This window comes from Coregonus lavaretus (genome assembly GCF_964263955.1).
Source record: "Coregonus lavaretus genome assembly, chromosome: 24".
NCBI classification, from domain to species: domain Eukaryota; kingdom Metazoa; phylum Chordata; class Actinopteri; order Salmoniformes; family Salmonidae; genus Coregonus; species Coregonus lavaretus.
The window spans coordinates 30790473-30806504 of NC_140011.1; the positions used below are offsets into that span (position 1 = coordinate 30790473).

At 42.0% G+C, this 16032-nt stretch overlaps 2 protein-coding genes across 3 annotated transcripts; both read right to left on the reverse strand.

The window, feature by feature from the left end:
- Nucleotides 1–780: 780 nt before the first annotated feature.
- On the reverse strand, nucleotides 781–10830 carry LOC311100007 (V-type proton ATPase 116 kDa subunit a 2-like). Its single transcript, XM_084140737.1, has 20 exons — nucleotides 10413–10830; nucleotides 9668–9746; nucleotides 9133–9233; nucleotides 8717–8854; nucleotides 8027–8121; nucleotides 7801–7927; nucleotides 7612–7694; nucleotides 7386–7479; nucleotides 5361–5573; nucleotides 4850–5000; nucleotides 4490–4629; nucleotides 4208–4365; nucleotides 3955–4045; nucleotides 3666–3784; nucleotides 3331–3541; nucleotides 3064–3183; nucleotides 2845–2964; nucleotides 2613–2730; nucleotides 2313–2484; nucleotides 781–2072 (listed from the first exon to the last, which is right to left on the reverse strand). The coding sequence occupies exons 1-20, from the start codon at nucleotides 10527–10529 to the stop codon at nucleotides 1970–1972; spliced, it is 2550 nt and encodes an 849-aa protein (XP_083996863.1). The 5' UTR covers nucleotides 10530–10830; the 3' UTR covers nucleotides 781–1969.
- A 1190-nt stretch (nucleotides 10831–12020) lies between these two features.
- LOC311099938 (NF-kappa-B inhibitor-like protein 1) lies at nucleotides 12021–14420 on the reverse strand. 2 transcript variants are annotated; one of them, XM_084140654.1, is made up of 4 exons: nucleotides 13854–14420; nucleotides 13639–13751; nucleotides 13324–13435; nucleotides 12021–13236 (listed from the first exon to the last, which is right to left on the reverse strand). In XM_084140654.1, the coding sequence occupies exons 1-4, from the start codon at nucleotides 14125–14127 to the stop codon at nucleotides 12647–12649; spliced, it is 1089 nt and encodes a 362-aa protein (XP_083996780.1). In that variant the 5' UTR covers nucleotides 14128–14420; the 3' UTR covers nucleotides 12021–12646. The 2 variants fall into 2 exon arrangements, with proteins under 2 accessions (XP_083996780.1, XP_083996781.1); XM_084140655.1 differs by having other exon boundaries at nucleotides 12027–13233; nucleotides 13854–14418.
- Between the last annotated feature and the right edge of the window lie 1612 nt (nucleotides 14421–16032).

Consider the following 16032-nt stretch of genomic DNA (forward strand, 5'->3'; position numbering starts at 1 on the left):
AATGGAAATAGATCTCCTCAAAGATGGAAGGCAGGCCGTAGGATGCGAGATCAGGTGGGACCATTCTAGCCAATGAGAGGGCAGATACGCGTGTGAACAACAGGCCATAAAGATAGAGGACTCATATTTGTATCTGTGTCATTATACTGTCTGTGACAGCATGGGCTGTGCCATTGAGGCTATCTCCATTTTAAAGTAGTCAATTGTCTTCTTCATTGGCTGATTGCTCCCAACTCATAGGAATCCTCACTCAGTTGACTACTTTAAAATGGTGGAAGCCCTCAATGGCAATTTTCTCGCTAAAATGGGTTATATCCATGATGAGTCCTCTATCTATCTCTGCGCCAACAGGCACAACTCTGATATAAAGTCATTCTTTTTCAAAGTTGCCGAAATGCCACGTGCGTACACTTATATCAGTGCATTCGTAACAACCAAACCATTACAAAATATTACATCAAATAACCCTCACATGGCAAATTGGCAATTACATTTTTTGTTGACCAAATTCGATACTCTATCATTGACCTCCATCCAAAAATTCCTTATTTCGTGGGCATATTTTCGTGGACAGATTTTGGGCTGAGTAAAACTTTCTGCTTTGCCTCTTCCTCTCTGACACACTTCAGTAAAAGTGTGAATGGACGTGGCATCAATCTGAAGAAAACTTTCATCCACACAGGAACTTGTAAGTCAGCTACCTGGAATACCTATTCTATTTGTGGCATATTCAATTAGATATATTTCCAAGATCTAGAAAATGTAATTGATTAGTCTGTATTCATGGTATTGAGCATTGACTCTTTATTTGCTGGCATTTGTACATCACATCCAAAAACTATGTCTAAAAAAGGATTAAGATCCTAACTTCTTACAAAGACATAAATAAATACATGTAGCTAAATGGCATGAATCATGATGATACCAGTAATCAATTCACCAACTAGCAAATATATTGCACCTCCCTCCCTTTCACTACAGACACAATCCAGACTTATCAAACTGATCAAACAGTCTATGGTCAGAGTCCAATTAATGTGTAAAAAAATTATTATTTGAGCTTCAAGTCAACTTCAGGGGATGTCCATAACCATGAAAGTAAAGCCAAAAATGTGAAAAAATATTTCAAGCCTGTGCAATTTGTCTTGGTATAAGTATCTCCTAACATTTGGCATCACCAGAGTAATAGTCATCAGTGAAAATGCTTTTATTGTACAATCATTTCTGCATTGTTCTTTGAAAAGTGCTCTGTGGCAATGTCCTCTGCAAAAATACGTAATTGCGCTGTCATCTTTTATCCTCCCCGGAATGCCACAAGGAGATAACAGCAATAACGGAGGAACATATGTTCTACAAGTTTATAATTCATTATACAGTACTATTTGTCCAAAGTTGTATTCATGTGGATAAGCAATGTGAAAAACTGCACAATTAGCAGCCGTGGTATTCACATTTGTCATTATCGGTAAGAAATTGTTATGGCACTAGAAATCAGGATATTTGATATGACCTTCTGTCCTTTATGTTTTGATTCTATATATTTTTTCTTCTGTACTTTAAAAGTTGCCTCGGATGAATATGAGTCAAGTAATAAATTAACTTTAAAAAACACTATAATTTCCTACAAAAAGCGAATAAAATGCTCAGAGCCACAAAATTGGCTTAATGTGACCATTACATGAGATGCATCAATTCCTCCAGAATAGTACAAAGTACATATCAACAGACCTAGATGAAGACTTTTGAATTCAGGAATTGAGGTTAGCTGGATATGGACGCAATGATGATGTAAGGCAGTCAGTGCAGCCAATAGTGTCAAAAGTCATATGCTGAAAAACTTTGCTACAAGTCATCCCACCACTGCTCTGCAGTTTCTCCTCTTCATCAGTGTGCCATCTTGCTCTAACTCAGAGCATCCTTCCTGGTACATGTTTTCCTATTCAAATCCAGTGAATCTGGTTGTCGCTGGTCACAGTAAACCGTCCTGCTCAAAGACTGAGGGCAGGGCAGAGAAGTCGAAGGGGGCAAACTTGATACCCGTCCCATGATAGAACTTGTTCTGGAACTCCACCCTACAAAGGAGAGCATTCACATATGTAAATAACCAGTATGAATGCATGTGTGAACAAATGACTGAGTGAATAATTAAAAGAGAGTTAAAGATGATGAAAAAAAGTCTACTGAGTAGGTGACCACTGGGGAATGAGAGAGTTTGTGAGAGTGGATGAGTGATTAACAGAGAGTGATTGATTGACTGACTGAATGAGTCAGTCAGTAAGGCATCATTTAGTTAAGTATAAAGACTGACTCACCAGTGCAGCCGGAGGGCATGGAGGAAGGCTGAGAGCCCTTCCATGACTAGCAGGATGGACACAGTGAGCACAGCGAACAGGCTGAACACTGGTACCAGAAACAGCACACCCAGTCTGGAGGTCATCCTCAGGCCCAGACGCATCACCATGGCCCACAGCACCTCGGAAAGCTCTGACAAACACATAGATGGACACACAGTAAGAGGGAGATGTATGGATCAATATCTGAACATGGAGACAGTAATTGATAGTAATTGCCCCCCTGTGGCCTTTTTAAGGCATATTGAGTATGATACTTACGAGCATGGGCCAAACTGAGGGCCCAGAGGCGTAGGTAAGATGCTGTGTTGGAGATGCAGCCCAGGCAATACTCTATGGTGTGGATGGCCTGGTGTAGGAACACATCCCCAAAGTCAAACTGAAAGATGGACAACACATTGCTAAATAGAAAGGTAACAGTGAGGTCTGAAATCCAACTGTTCTACTCAAATGTTTATATGAGATGTACAGTATGTACAGTTGCGGTTTTGACCTCCTTAGGCTGGGTGTCCCTTCTGGTCATAAGGTCATCCAATCCCTCTTCCTCATCATCATCGTATGCTGGTGTTTGGGACATTTCATCCTCACTCACACGCCGAACTCTCTCATAACCCTAAAATACAGACAACAGACATTAAAAAGTTCACATACATTATTCACTGAAAACACATGGGTAATAAACTCATGACATGACTCTTTCTACCATACTCACCCTGCGCAATCGCAGGCTCTTCCCTCCACGGTGCAGCCAGTAGAGGTAGACAGGTTTTCCTAACAGCAGCACAGGCACAGACAGCAGAGCCACCACCACCAGGAAGACCTGCAGCCCAGTCTGTGGAGTAAAAATACACAGGGTCAAACACAGAGCCACATGGACAGAGATGGTCAAAAGAGACATTCAGAGATTCAGATAGAGATGCTGAGAAAACCCAGAGTCAGGGGGGACACTCGGAATCATGACCCCGTCACTAACACCCACCTGTCCGGGGTAGAGAGGGGTGTTGTCCCCTCCCTGCATTAGGAACATGTTGATGAAGTGGATGAGGATGCTGGGGGCCAGGCGGGAGTCACGTGCACCGAATGCCAGCCACTTGTAGAGGATCATGAAGACCAGGTAGCCAAAGAGACACAGCAGGAACAGCAACTCAGGGAGGAACAGCAGGTAGACGTTGAACCTCTGTTTGAAGTGCCTGGATAAATGGAAGAGGGAAGGGAAGGGGAGGAACGGATTTATTTACATTTAGAGAAACTCTTTCTGATGTTTTGTATTCCACAGTAGTAACTACTGTTAGGAACCACTAACTGCTCACTCACAGATGGTTGAATACACTAAGCACCACCCCAAAGCTCATGTGCATGACCCCTATGATGACGGACATCTTCATCTTGTAGGAGTTTAGGAAGGACAGACGATTCACTGCCATGTTCCATATCTGTGAGTATAAAATGCATAAAATGAACATAACATCAGACAATGTCAATATCTGTATATTTGGGATCAGTGAAAGGCACGAGGAAGGGCACGAGGAAGAGTATATGATTGTGTGTTTGTGTGTGTAGCATCTGACACTTTTTCTTTGTGTCTGTGTGCATGTATACTCACAGGATCAATGCCAAAAGGGTATGGTCCAACGAAGACACCACTGACATTAGGATCAAGGATGAGCAAAGCATTTGTTTGGAGCGTTTCATTTCTGGAATAAAAGGTGAAGATGAGTACAGTAACCTCCGCCAGTTACGGCTAAATGAGAACTACACATTCACATCTACAGGTACACTGACAAAAATGTATGTGCATACTGTGCTTGTGAATGTAATAATGTGCATGTTTTTGTGTGTTCGTTTTGATGACTCACGTCCACTGCTGATCTGTGAACATAGCCCTAACACTCCAGCCTGAGCCAAATATGTTAAGTGACTTGGAGAAGCAGTCATTGTAGATCAGCCCCGTGTACACAGAAAAAAGGCCCATCATTAGTATGATATAACGTCCCTCGAAGAATATTGTCCAGATCTGAGGACAACAGAGAAACCAATACCAATATTAATGGAAATATATCAAAATCTACACAAAAAAATCAAGACAACTACAAAAACACAGTAGAATGTGATAGAAATGACACTTTAACCGTTCTTACCTCATTATCAGAGCGCTTGCGCTTGTGGCTCTTCTCTGTCAGCACCATCCACAGGGCAAAGCATGCCATGACCACACCGTGACCAAGGTCCCCAAACATGACCGCAAACAGGAACGGGAACGTAATGATGGTGTAGGGGGCTGCCAATCAGAGATAAACATGATCAGCGTGGACAACTTTGCTAGCTTTCATTCAGTCCTATGTAACTGTGCTCAACCTGACCAGTCTGCATTACATGTAGTGGTTAGTCGTACTTGTAATGCTATAATAGTGCTCAGCTGAGCTTGCCTAAATGTTGTGTCTGAAGTGTTCCAAACTAGCTTACCTGTAGGTCTGTCTGCGAACTGTATTTGTACTCACCTGGACTAGCCTCCCTGTAGTCTCCAACCCCATAAGCCTCTACGATACTCTGAAAGCCAGATGTGAACTTGTTTGTTCTCAAGAGCGTAGGCGGAGTGTCGTTACTTGGGATTCGGTTTACAAAGGATGGTACAGTGGCGTCACCTTTTCTCTGATAAGGTAAAATTGCATGTATTACATTTATACACTACTGCCAGATTTGACAAAACGAACTACTGTATCTGTAGCAGGTTAGCATTTATTGGGATGACTCATGTACTGGAGGCAGCTCTGCAGAGTGGTTACTATCTGGCACAGCCACAAAGTCATCAAATCTGATTTTAAACCTAACCTTAACCACACTAACCCTAATGCCTAACCGTAACTTTAAATTAAGACCAAAAAGCTCATTTTTGTTTTCGTTAATTTTTACAATGTGGCCAATCTAGAGGAAATCGATCAGGACAAAACTCATCCCAATAAACGTCAACCTGCGTATCTGTAGGACTACAGTATCAACAGCCTCACTCACCGAGCCTTCCTCCAACGCCCCCCGCAGGTTGGTCAGGTCATTGACAGGGCACCACACCTCCGCTATGAGACACTTGTTGGTGACGTCAAAGCTACACAGGTTGAGGATGTGGTAGATGGCCTTCATCTTCTTCACCTGCACTACCCAGGTGAAGGCTGACTCTGAGGCCTTCTGCAGCACCTGCCTCAGGTACTCCTCAGTGCGGTGGAGCACCTGGTGAAGCCAGGGGACATTTACACGATTTTGCACCTTCAAGCATTTGCATATAGTCTTGTTACTAGTGTCAATGCAAATCATCTAGCCATCATCTTTCATACAACTGTCATCCATTGTTTGGGCTTTGCCCTCAACATGACATAGACATAACAAGACAGAGACATATACAGTTGAAGTCGGAAGTTTACATACACCTTAGCCAAATACATTTAAACTCAGTTTTTCACAATTCCTGACATTTAATCCTAGTAAGAATTCCCTGTCTTAGGTCAGTTAGGATCACCATTTTATTTTAAGAATGTGAAATGTCAGAATAATAATAGAGAATAATTTATTTAAGCTTTTATTTCTTTCATCACATTCCCAGTGGGTCAGAAGTTTACATACACTCAATTAGTATTTGGTAGCATTGCCTTTAAATTGTTTAACTTGGGTCAAACGTTTCGGGTAGCCTTCCACAAGCTTCCCACAATAAGTTGGGTGAATTTTGGCCCATTCCTCCTGACAGAGCTGGTGTAACTGAGTCAGGTTTGTAGGCCTCCTTGCTCGCACGCGCTTTTTCAGTCCTGCCCACAAATGTTCTATAGGATTGAGGTCAGGGCATTGTGATGGCCACTCCAATACCTTGACTTTGTTGTCCTTAAGCCATTTTGCCACAACTTTGGAAGTATGTTTGTGGTCATTGTCCATTTGGAAGACCCATTTGCGACCAAGCTTTAACTTCCTGACTGATGTCTTGAGATGTTGCTTCAATATATCCACATCATTTTCTTTCCTCATGATGCCATCTATTTTGTGAAGTGCACCAGACCCTCCTGCAGCAAAGCACCCCCACAGCATGATGCTGCCACCCCCGTGCTTCAAGGTTGGGATGGTGTTCTTCGGCTTGCAAGCACCCCCTTTTTCCTCCAAACATAACGATGGTCATTATGGCCAAACAGTTCTATTTTTGTTTCATCAGATCAGAGGACATTTCTCCAAAAGGTACGATCTTTGTCCCCATGTGCAGTTGCAAACAAAGTCTGGCTTTTTTATGGCGGTTTTGGAGCAGTGGCTTCTTCCTTGCTGAGCGGCCTTTCAGGTTATGTCGATATAGGACTCGTTTTACTGTGGATATAGAGACTTTTGTACCTGTTTCCTCCAGCATCTTCACAAGGTCCTTTGCTATTGTTCTGGGATTGATTTGCACTTTTCGCACCAAAGTACGTTCATCTCTAAGAGGCAGAACGCGTCTCCTTCCTGAGCGGTATGACGGCTGCGTGGTCCCATGGTGTTTATACTTGCATACTATTGTTTGTACAGATGAACGTGGTACCTTCAGGCATTTGGAAATTGCTCCCAAGGATGAACCAGACTTGTGGAGGTCTACAATTTTTTTTCTGAGGTCTTGGCTGATTTCCTTTGATTTTCCCATGATGTCAAGCAAAGAGGCACTGAGTTTGAAGGTAGGCCTTGAAATACATCCACAGGTACACCTCCAATTGACTCAAATGATGTCAATTAGCCTATCAGAAGCTTCTAAAGCCATGACATAATTTTCTGGAATTTTCCAAGCTGTTTAAAGGCACAGTCAACTTAGTGTATGTAAACTTCTGACCCACTGAAATTGTGATACAGTGAATTATAAGTGAAATAATCTGTATGTAAACAGTTGTTGGAAAAATTACTTGTGTCATACACAAAGTAGATGTCCTAACCGACTTGCCAAAACTATAGTTTGTTAACAAGAAATGTGTGGAGTGGTTGAAAAACGAGTTATAATGACTCCAACCTAAGTGTATGTAAACTTCCGACTTCAACTGTACATACATTGTTTAAGTCCTGGATGCGTGTCCTTAGGCTGTCCATCACATCTGCCCTCTCCTCGTCGTTCTCAGGGTGGGGGTAAAGGTGACAGTGGTAACTGGAAGAAGATAATAAAATATATAATTGTGGCCTGATACAGATAAATGACAGACAGGTTTGTCAGATGATGCAGATCTGATGCTGATAATGGATGATTTTGTCTGTTTTGTGATGGCAAAAGTACACTTACCAATCACAGATCTTCTGGACCTTCTGTCCAATCTGGTCTCCCCAGAATGAGATGAGGAACACCACATTTGTGCTGATCTCACCCTGAAAGGGACACACACAACACGTATAGTATTCCTCTTATTACTACATTAATTGATATGGTGGACATAGATTCCTGAAATCTGTATTGCTATCTATTTCTACTCACCGTATCCAGGTCAGCGAGGCTCTCGCCCAGCTCTGCGTAGCTGAGGATAGTGTAGCCCTTACACACCCTCCACAACATGCGCTCAAAGGCCTCCACCTTCACCCGGTGGATTAGACCTGACACGAACCTAGAGCCAAGAGGAATACTTTACTATTCAGGACTCAAGCTGATTCTCACTGGGATTAGCTACACATAATGTGAGTGTCTATTTCTCTGTTAAACTCACCCCAGCTTGGCTCCCAGTCTCTGCATACCGGTGCAGCCTGCAGAGTCTGACTCAATGGATTGGAACTCTTCATACTGGGGGCCAAGGGCCTCATGCTGCATACAAGGAAAGGCCAGGTTAGCATTATCAACACACAAACACCAGTAGCCTAGATTTAATTTTAAAAAATGGGTAAGTCTTTAAAAAATGGGTAATGATTAAATAAAATTGTATTTAAGTCGTTTTTAAACCGTTAATTGACTAGTTTATAGATAGTGTATAAATCTGTAATAGCAAAGTTATTACATAATGGTTGAACTATTGTCAAGTGTAGCCTGTAATCTACAAGCTAAAAACCATGCATCATAGGCTGTGGAATCACATGACCAAAATACATATTGTGTTCAGTGTTCAAAGTCAGGTGACACTCATGCGCGTGGTGTGACCGTATCAAGTCAGCACTGTCTCTGCTTCACCCTGTCTTACTCCAGGTTATGGGAACTCGCATGGAGAGAGGACAGCAAGAGCCAAAATATGGTGTCACTGTCAACAGACAAATGCGTCTGGGAGGGCAATAGAGCAAAGGGTGATTCTGATAAGAGTATGTGTTTCTTAAATGGCATGAGGTAGTTATGAGGCAAGGTTATGTGATAGTAGTGTGTATGGTGGGTGTCATAGTTGTGTAAATAGACATGATAACCCGGCACTAACCCGGGAGCGGCTGTGTACAAAGGTGCGCGTAATCCTCAGCATGTGCGTGTACTCAGTCAGCTCCAGAAGATTCCGCTGCAACTTCTCTTTGTTCCTGGCCACCTCGCTAAGCTCCACTTCCAGCCTCTGGAGCTGCTCCTGGGGGACCACAGCAGACAGACCACACACGTTCAACTCCCCTTGACCACAGCAGACAGACCACAGACGGTCAACTACCCTTGACCACAGCAATCAATTGGGAATCAGTTCCCCTCAACCATTATTAACACACAATCAATACCCTAAACACTGGTTGATACTATTTTGAAACATTTACCAACTAAGCGAGTCATCCTAAACACAGTGCACTCAATGGCAGTGCCCATCAACCACAGCACTCACTTGTTCTTACGTGACAAACAGCATCTTAGACCTACCATGATCTCAAGGACATGTTTGGGGGGAGGGGCGACTGGACAGATTTCATCATCTTCTGGCACAGCAATATTTGCCTTTCGGATCTCCCTCAAAAGGTACCCTGTCCAAAGAAAAAAAAAGTGAAAAGAAAGTTATTGTTTAATCAGATAAACAAACACGGACTGAGCACATAAGAACACACAATCATTATGGGAATCTGTTGAAACATCCATTTACAGTTGGAAAAACCCAGACACGTTTGATCAAAACATAAAGAGGCCTTGCTAAAAATATCTGTGGAGGAACAACTGAGATCTATATCTAGCACAAAGCAAGTCTTTCACAGCAAAAATATCTAGCAATAGCTGATAATACATTCTCCCTCTGTTGTCATCACTATATTTAGTATGACTTGTAATTCAATCCCACTGCATTGCTGTTACCAAAAGCAATCTGTCATTCTGTAGAGTACACCAGAGCCTGATAAAACCCCTCCAGTAAATCAAAGGTATGGTAGTAGTAGTCCTGGTTTAGTGTCCATCTCAGTGACCTCACCCTGAATTCTCTCCATCTCCTCGCATCTCTTTATTTCGCTGACAAAGCGGCGCTGGAACGAGTTGACACTGGGGTTAAGCTGAAATCAGAGGAGCACAGTGCTTAGGTGACTGTGGCAGGTGGCCCAATTCTTACATCATGGAGTTCATCAAATAGATGCCTTTCCAGTCCATTATTTTCTATTCTGCAGAATGTATCACTCAAATATCAACATTTCATTTTGAAATGTCGAAATCCATTTGCTTTTAAAATCTAGGCCAGGTCAGTACAATTAGACTAAACAAACCCTGTGACCAAGGTACCTGGGTAAGATGTTTTTGGAGCCCCTAAATCTAATCAGACCATACAGCTGCATTGAGACCTCCATCAATACTACCTGCCATCAACAGAATAGGGGGACACCGATCTGTGATCAAATTAGGCTTTTAATGGTTTGCTTCATCAGCTTGTGCTACTCTTAATTTTTATTTTTATTTTTATTTTTTACAAATAATTGGTCCATGAGTATCACATTAGCTGGACTGATAGAGAGACACATTTAGGATTAATGCTGGGTGCACTGGCAGTCCTGTAACACACACATAGACCCAGACAGACAGACAGACAGACAGACAGAAAAAACATTTTGGTCCAGACATAATTGACAACTGACAGGCACTGAGTAGGCCTAACTGATATACACTTGTGCTGATATTATTGCATTGCAAGTATGCACATAGGCTCGACAGACAGGTGGTATACTTACATCTCGAAACTCGACCAGACCCATTTCTCCCAGCTCACTTATGCAATCGTATGCAGAACCGGACTGCAGAAACAACTGCGCCAAGCACATCTCCTCACTTCGGAACACCGAGCCCATCTTATCTGCCACTGGCACCTTGCTGACGAAATCTCCGGCCTAGGCCTATTAATTTACACTACGAGAACTGTAGCAGTAGCCTAGTTGCTTGCATTCAGTAAATCATACCAAGGCGAAATCACAACTCTGTCGGTATCTACTATGCCACGTTTCGCAATACCGTTTCCGAAAATTAATACATCGTATCGAGTATGAGCGCTCTCAATTTGCCAAAATTACTCTGCCTGGTAACAGTAGCCGTCTTAGTTATTTAATGATAATAGAGCTCGAGCTCTTAGATCCTTAGGTACCCTAAATTGTCAAAAAACTAAGAATACGCTGTAACCCACCCTAGCCCGTATATCCCTTTGCACCTATTTTATCGAGCGAGCCACATAATACGCGTCATCCTGTACCTTTAATAGCTGTCGCTATCACAACGAGTCAACTCTATCCCCGTCGCAATGCTGTGCAAGACTGCTCATTATGCAAAAAAATAATATATCAGTCATGCCATAGGATAATATCTAAAATTGTACATATAAATAAATTAAACCGTGAGTAAATATAAATACAGCCTTGATCGCAGTACGTTGGCCGCCTATAGCCACAGATTGCGCCTGGTTGCTAGATAGTCCCGATCTTTAGATTTGACATAGGGCGTTAGTTTTAAATTATTATTACAAGTGTATAAAGGTAGGGAGTCTATACACTCAAATATGACCACATTTTGATTACGAAATGACTAATACAAAAATACCACATTGTTCTCGATAAAGCCTATGAGCCCTTGCGGCAAGAGATACATAAACACAGGCATTAGGCCTAGTTCAGTCAATATATGTTTCTGTAACATTTCTATAACATTTCCAAAAACACAGAGAATTGTAGGTTAATTCCTGTTTTAATGTGCATTAGTCTATATTTATTTCTACAATTTGGACCTAATCTGGCAACCAAGGCATCCTTTCATTTATTAAATTCCATAATTCAAATTCGGGCCAACCATCTGCACTTTCTTTGTCTGTGTAGGCCTGTAAGAGGATTTTAGGTGGTGGTAGATTCATAAATGCTATCCACTAATTTATAATTTTACCGTCAAGTCAAGTGTATTTCCGTCAAACTGTTTACTGTAAAAAAGAATTCTCCCGGATCCACTTTGAGCTCATCAGCACTTTGCCTTCATGACCAGATTAGATGGTAGAGTGTAATTGTGCAGTTCGTCATGGTCCTTTTGATCCCCTGCCAATAACCCCAAATCCTTAACCCAAATAGCATAATTTATCCAGTTGGGTAACATGTTGAATGAGGCGGGCAGGAGTTCTGACAACATCATAATAACAAGTGTCTTATGACTTTTATTTTTTTCTGCAGGTTTACCATGACATGATCATATTATTGATGCTAGTAGCACTTACAAAAAAAGTGTTTTCTAAGTGCTTATTAAATAGTGGTATTGGATGTTTTTATCTTGCATTTTTTAATAAATAATTTTGTCTACACACAGGCTTTACACAACTTGTTTTAACATTTATTTGAGGGTACAAATATTCTCAGTTCTGACAGTTTGTAAATCAGTGATAAAACATGAAGATTGATGTCCAGTGTCCATCAATGATCCCTAACCAACTCAGCACAACTTTTTCCAAGAATGGATAAATGTTGCACAAAGGTGTGCATAAAGTTTAATGGCAGTTTTCTGCCAAATGTGCTTCTGCCAAGTATTGATTCAAGCAATACTTAAGCAATCAAGAATTCACAGGTTATTTGTTTTTAATCAATTTGAGAAATGAAAACTGTCATGGCATGAATACTTTCACAAGGCACTGTAAATATTTATTTTCTCTAGCAACATCATCTCTTCCATAAAGTCCTATAGTAGTGCCAAGAAGTACACAACAGTCAGAGAAATATGTCATTCACTTAACACTTTGGCATGGTGACAAGACTAAGTTACCATTTAAGAAGCTTAGCCAAGTTTATCCAAGAAATGAGGTGCTTCAAGTGGAGATTTGTTTTGACAGGTTAAAACGACTGACCTCCACAGGAAAGATGGCCAGTCCTGTATATGCAGGGCAATAGTTGTGGCTAAATGACAGACTGTTCAACATCTCAGAAGACCCTTTCCAATCTGACTGTCACCTGAGGCTCTGAGCCAGTCTATTGAGCTCCTGTGAGAGAGCAGTGACAGTGTCCAGGATCCTCTGCTTGTCTCCCTCCTCCAGCCGAGCCCCACAGCGCTGGGCAAACCTATCTGGGTGCCAAACAGCCTGCTGGCGCCGGAGCAGTTTACGGAACACTGGAACATCTTTCTTGTCTGCGCCATGCAACATCACCTCCACCATCTCCTCCACTGAACCCTTCGGTGCCGGCCAGGGGATGTCCCCATAACTCAGCTTTGTGGTGACTGCTGCTGCAGTGTCAGTGCTAAAGGTAGCTGCACATCGCTCCTCGTAGCGCTGCTTCTTCCCCTGACGTGTCTCCTCTTCTTTCCGTGCGGCACGCGCCAGGTACTCTTCATGCTCCCTCTGTAGCCTCTCATGCAGCTCTCTGTTAGCCCGCTCCTCCTCCTCTGCCTCTTTCTTCCCTTTCTTCCTCTTCCCATGAGAGCCTGAGGATGCCAGTCTTTGAGCTTCTGCATGCCGTTTTGTGACATACTCTTGTCTAATTCTATCTGCCCAGTCTTGAAAGTCCTCCTCATCGGCATCCTCCTCAAATAAATAATCTGCTGTAAGAGAAAAAACAACAACAATGACAAATGGACAATGATCTAAATCAAATCAGATTATTCAGGAGTGAAATCTTGCCACCTTACCATCATATTGTCCAAAGGTTTCAAAGAACTCATCCTGGCATTCCCCAAAGAGCTTCTCTTGCCACTCTTTCTCAGCGTCTTTTTCTTTAGAAGTGTTCCCCTTCGGTGCAGTCTTTTGGAGAAAATAAACATCAGTGCTCAGGGATATACAGTACACACAATACAACCATACAGCCATGCCCCTAGCCTCGTAATTACCAGACTGGTTACCGAATGGAAGCGTGCAAGACTTCTGGATGGTTGTACGAGGTTATGTCCCAACACTCTCCTAAAACACATATTAGAAACACATACATATGGCCGAGACATTCATACCTTCTCAAATTTCATCCATTGCAGTAGGTCATGAGGTGTAATTCCTGCATTATTTGGTGCAACCATGGCATCTGGGCAACTCTTTTGAAGGGGCACTACGAGGTCATCATATACTACATGATAATAGGGGATAAAAAAGAAGAACAAGGTTAAAGCATGTTTTTATTATTCTACATCTTTTTGTTGTTTAGTAGCTAATACTGGCAGTCCATCACCTCTTTTGCCATGTTTCAGAGCCTTGTTAGCAGCGATGTGTAGAGGTGTGTCCCCTTTCTTGTCTTTCAGAAGGATGTCGGCTCCATGCTTCAACAAAAGCCGGAGGATGGCGTCATCACCAAGCGAGCAGGCCAGGTGCAGGGGAGTCCTGCGCTTTTTCCCCTGGGAGAAGTTGACGTCGAGATCGGAGTGTTTCCGCAAGTAGGACTTCAGCTTCATTAAACTGCCCTCTTCCACGTATCTTATCATCTTTTTCTGTGTACGAGTCACCATGACCTGCCTCCGTATGGTGACTTAATGTAATCTGTTGTAACAACAATAGCTAGTAGTAGTTTGCTAATTCAGCTACACAAGTTAGCGAGCCAACAACACAACAACAACAACAACAATAGCTAAAAAAAAATGTATAGCTAGCTATAGCTTGTCATAAAATACCAAAATGGGTGGCGTAATCCTATTGCCCGTCTTTGGTGCATAAAGGCTTTTGTCAGTTGATTAAGCCAATGTCAATGTCTCGCAACCCCCATTAGTTAGCTAGCTTGCCAATTAGTTGCTGCTTGTAACACGGACAAATAACACTGTAACACAAAGTCAATATCATGGGAGAATCTCAATTGATCTTCTCGCGTCCTCTCTCCCCGCCTCCTCAAAACCCATTGGATAAGAAAGCCCGAGATCCCGCCTCTCTGACCTTCTCCTCCAATGGGTTTTGAGAAGGAGGCGAGAAGAGAGGACGCGAGGAGAAATCAATTGAGATTCTTCCCCTGTCCTATCGTTAACGCCTATCGTTAACTCCCCCTCTTCCGAGACATTCAGTTCCGGGTGGGTTGTAATTCTGTATTCAATCACTAAGTGGCGGTATACTGCTATATTCAAAACGTTACATGACTGACTTAATGCACGGCACTGAATTTATATCTTAATCTCTTGTACTGATTGCTCGTGTTTAAAGTTTATGCATTTTTTTCATACTTTTCTAGGTAGACTGCTATAGCAGGGGGTGGAGCTGGTGATCCCCTGTGCTGCTTTAAATAGCAATGTGAATTTGTGTCATTGATTGATTGTGTGTAGAAAACTGATATCAATCTTAGCCATAAGTTACATAAAATATTATGTAGCTATAGAGCTAAAGTTTGTTGAGCAAGTGTATTTAACACTTTTTAATTGTTGGTTGGCCCTCCGTACATCTTTATATGAAATTATTTTGGTCTGATCATCGCTTCAATCTCAAGTTCCTCCTTTCCTCTCCTTTTGGGGTTGATGCTCTGCCATGAATCTGTTCTGGAGGTCCTTTCAGCTTACCACCTGGCAGGAAGAGGAGACTGTGTAGGCTATGAGAGAGCATCTGTCTGTCAGTGTGTGTGTGTGTGTGTGTGTGTGTGTGTATTGTGTGTGTTGTTTGTCTGGTGTGTGTGCGTAGGTGTGTTGGTGGGCAGCAGCTAGTTGTTGTCGCAGGCACCAACACCAATGGTGCCAGCAATAACAGAATAACAGAACCCAAATGCAGAAATGTGGAACATCAGACTTAATCGAGTTGTTTGTGTTTCAAGTTTCAAAGTTTATTTGCCACGTGCACAGCATACAACAGGTGTAAAACAGTACAGTGCAATTCTTACCTTGAGAGCTCTTTCCAACAATGCAGTGATAATAATATTTTGTGTGTGTGTGCATTTGAGTGTGCATTTGAGTGTGAGTGTGTATGTGTGAGTGTGTGAGGGGATTTTGTTAAACACAGATTCCACCACACATTTTAATGCCTTCCCCCATTTGTATTAATCATAATTAATAATAAAAAATAATACATAAATAAATAATAATTAATCTGAAAATGTCTATAAATAGGGAAAAATGCATATAGTGCATTCGTAAAGTATTCATACCCCTTGACTTTTTCCACGTGTTATTCTAAAATGGATTAAATAGTTTTTTCCCCTCATCAATCTACACACAATACCACATATTGACAAAACAAGAACAGGTTTTTAGAAAATGTTGCACATTTATTAAAATAAAAAACGTAAATATTACATTTACATAAGTATTTAGACCCTTTACTCAGTACTTTGATGAAGCACCTTTGGCAGCGATTACAGCCTTGAGTCTTCTTGGGTATGATGCTACAAGCTTAGCACACCTGTATTTGGGGAGTTTCTCCCATTTTTCTCTGCAGAACCTCTC

Excerpts from the sequence above, each read along its gene's own strand:
- LOC311100007 (XM_084140737.1), bottom strand. The coding sequence starts at position 10,529 with ATGGGCTCGGTGTTCCGAAGTGAGGAGATGTGCTTGGCGCAGTTGTTT. Across the intron at positions 7,928-8,026 it reads AGACTGGGAGCCAAGCTGGG|GTTCGTGTCAGGTCTAATCC; the intron begins GTGAGTTTAACA and ends TCTTGGCTCTAG. Across the intron at positions 4,046-4,207 it reads TTCACAGATCAGCAGTGGAC|AAATGAAACGCTCCAAACAA; the intron begins GTGAGTCATCAA and ends CTTTTATTCCAG.
- LOC311099938 (XM_084140654.1), bottom strand. The coding sequence starts at position 14,127 with ATGGTGACTCGTACACAGAAAAAGATGATAAGATACGTGGAAGAGGGC. Across the intron at positions 13,752-13,853 it reads TCTGAAACATGGCAAAAGAG|TATATGATGACCTCGTAGTG; the intron begins GTGATGGACTGC and ends ATTATCATGTAG. Across the intron at positions 13,237-13,323 it reads AACCTTTGGACAATATGATG|CAGATTATTTATTTGAGGAG; the intron begins GTAAGGTGGCAA and ends TTTCTCTTACAG.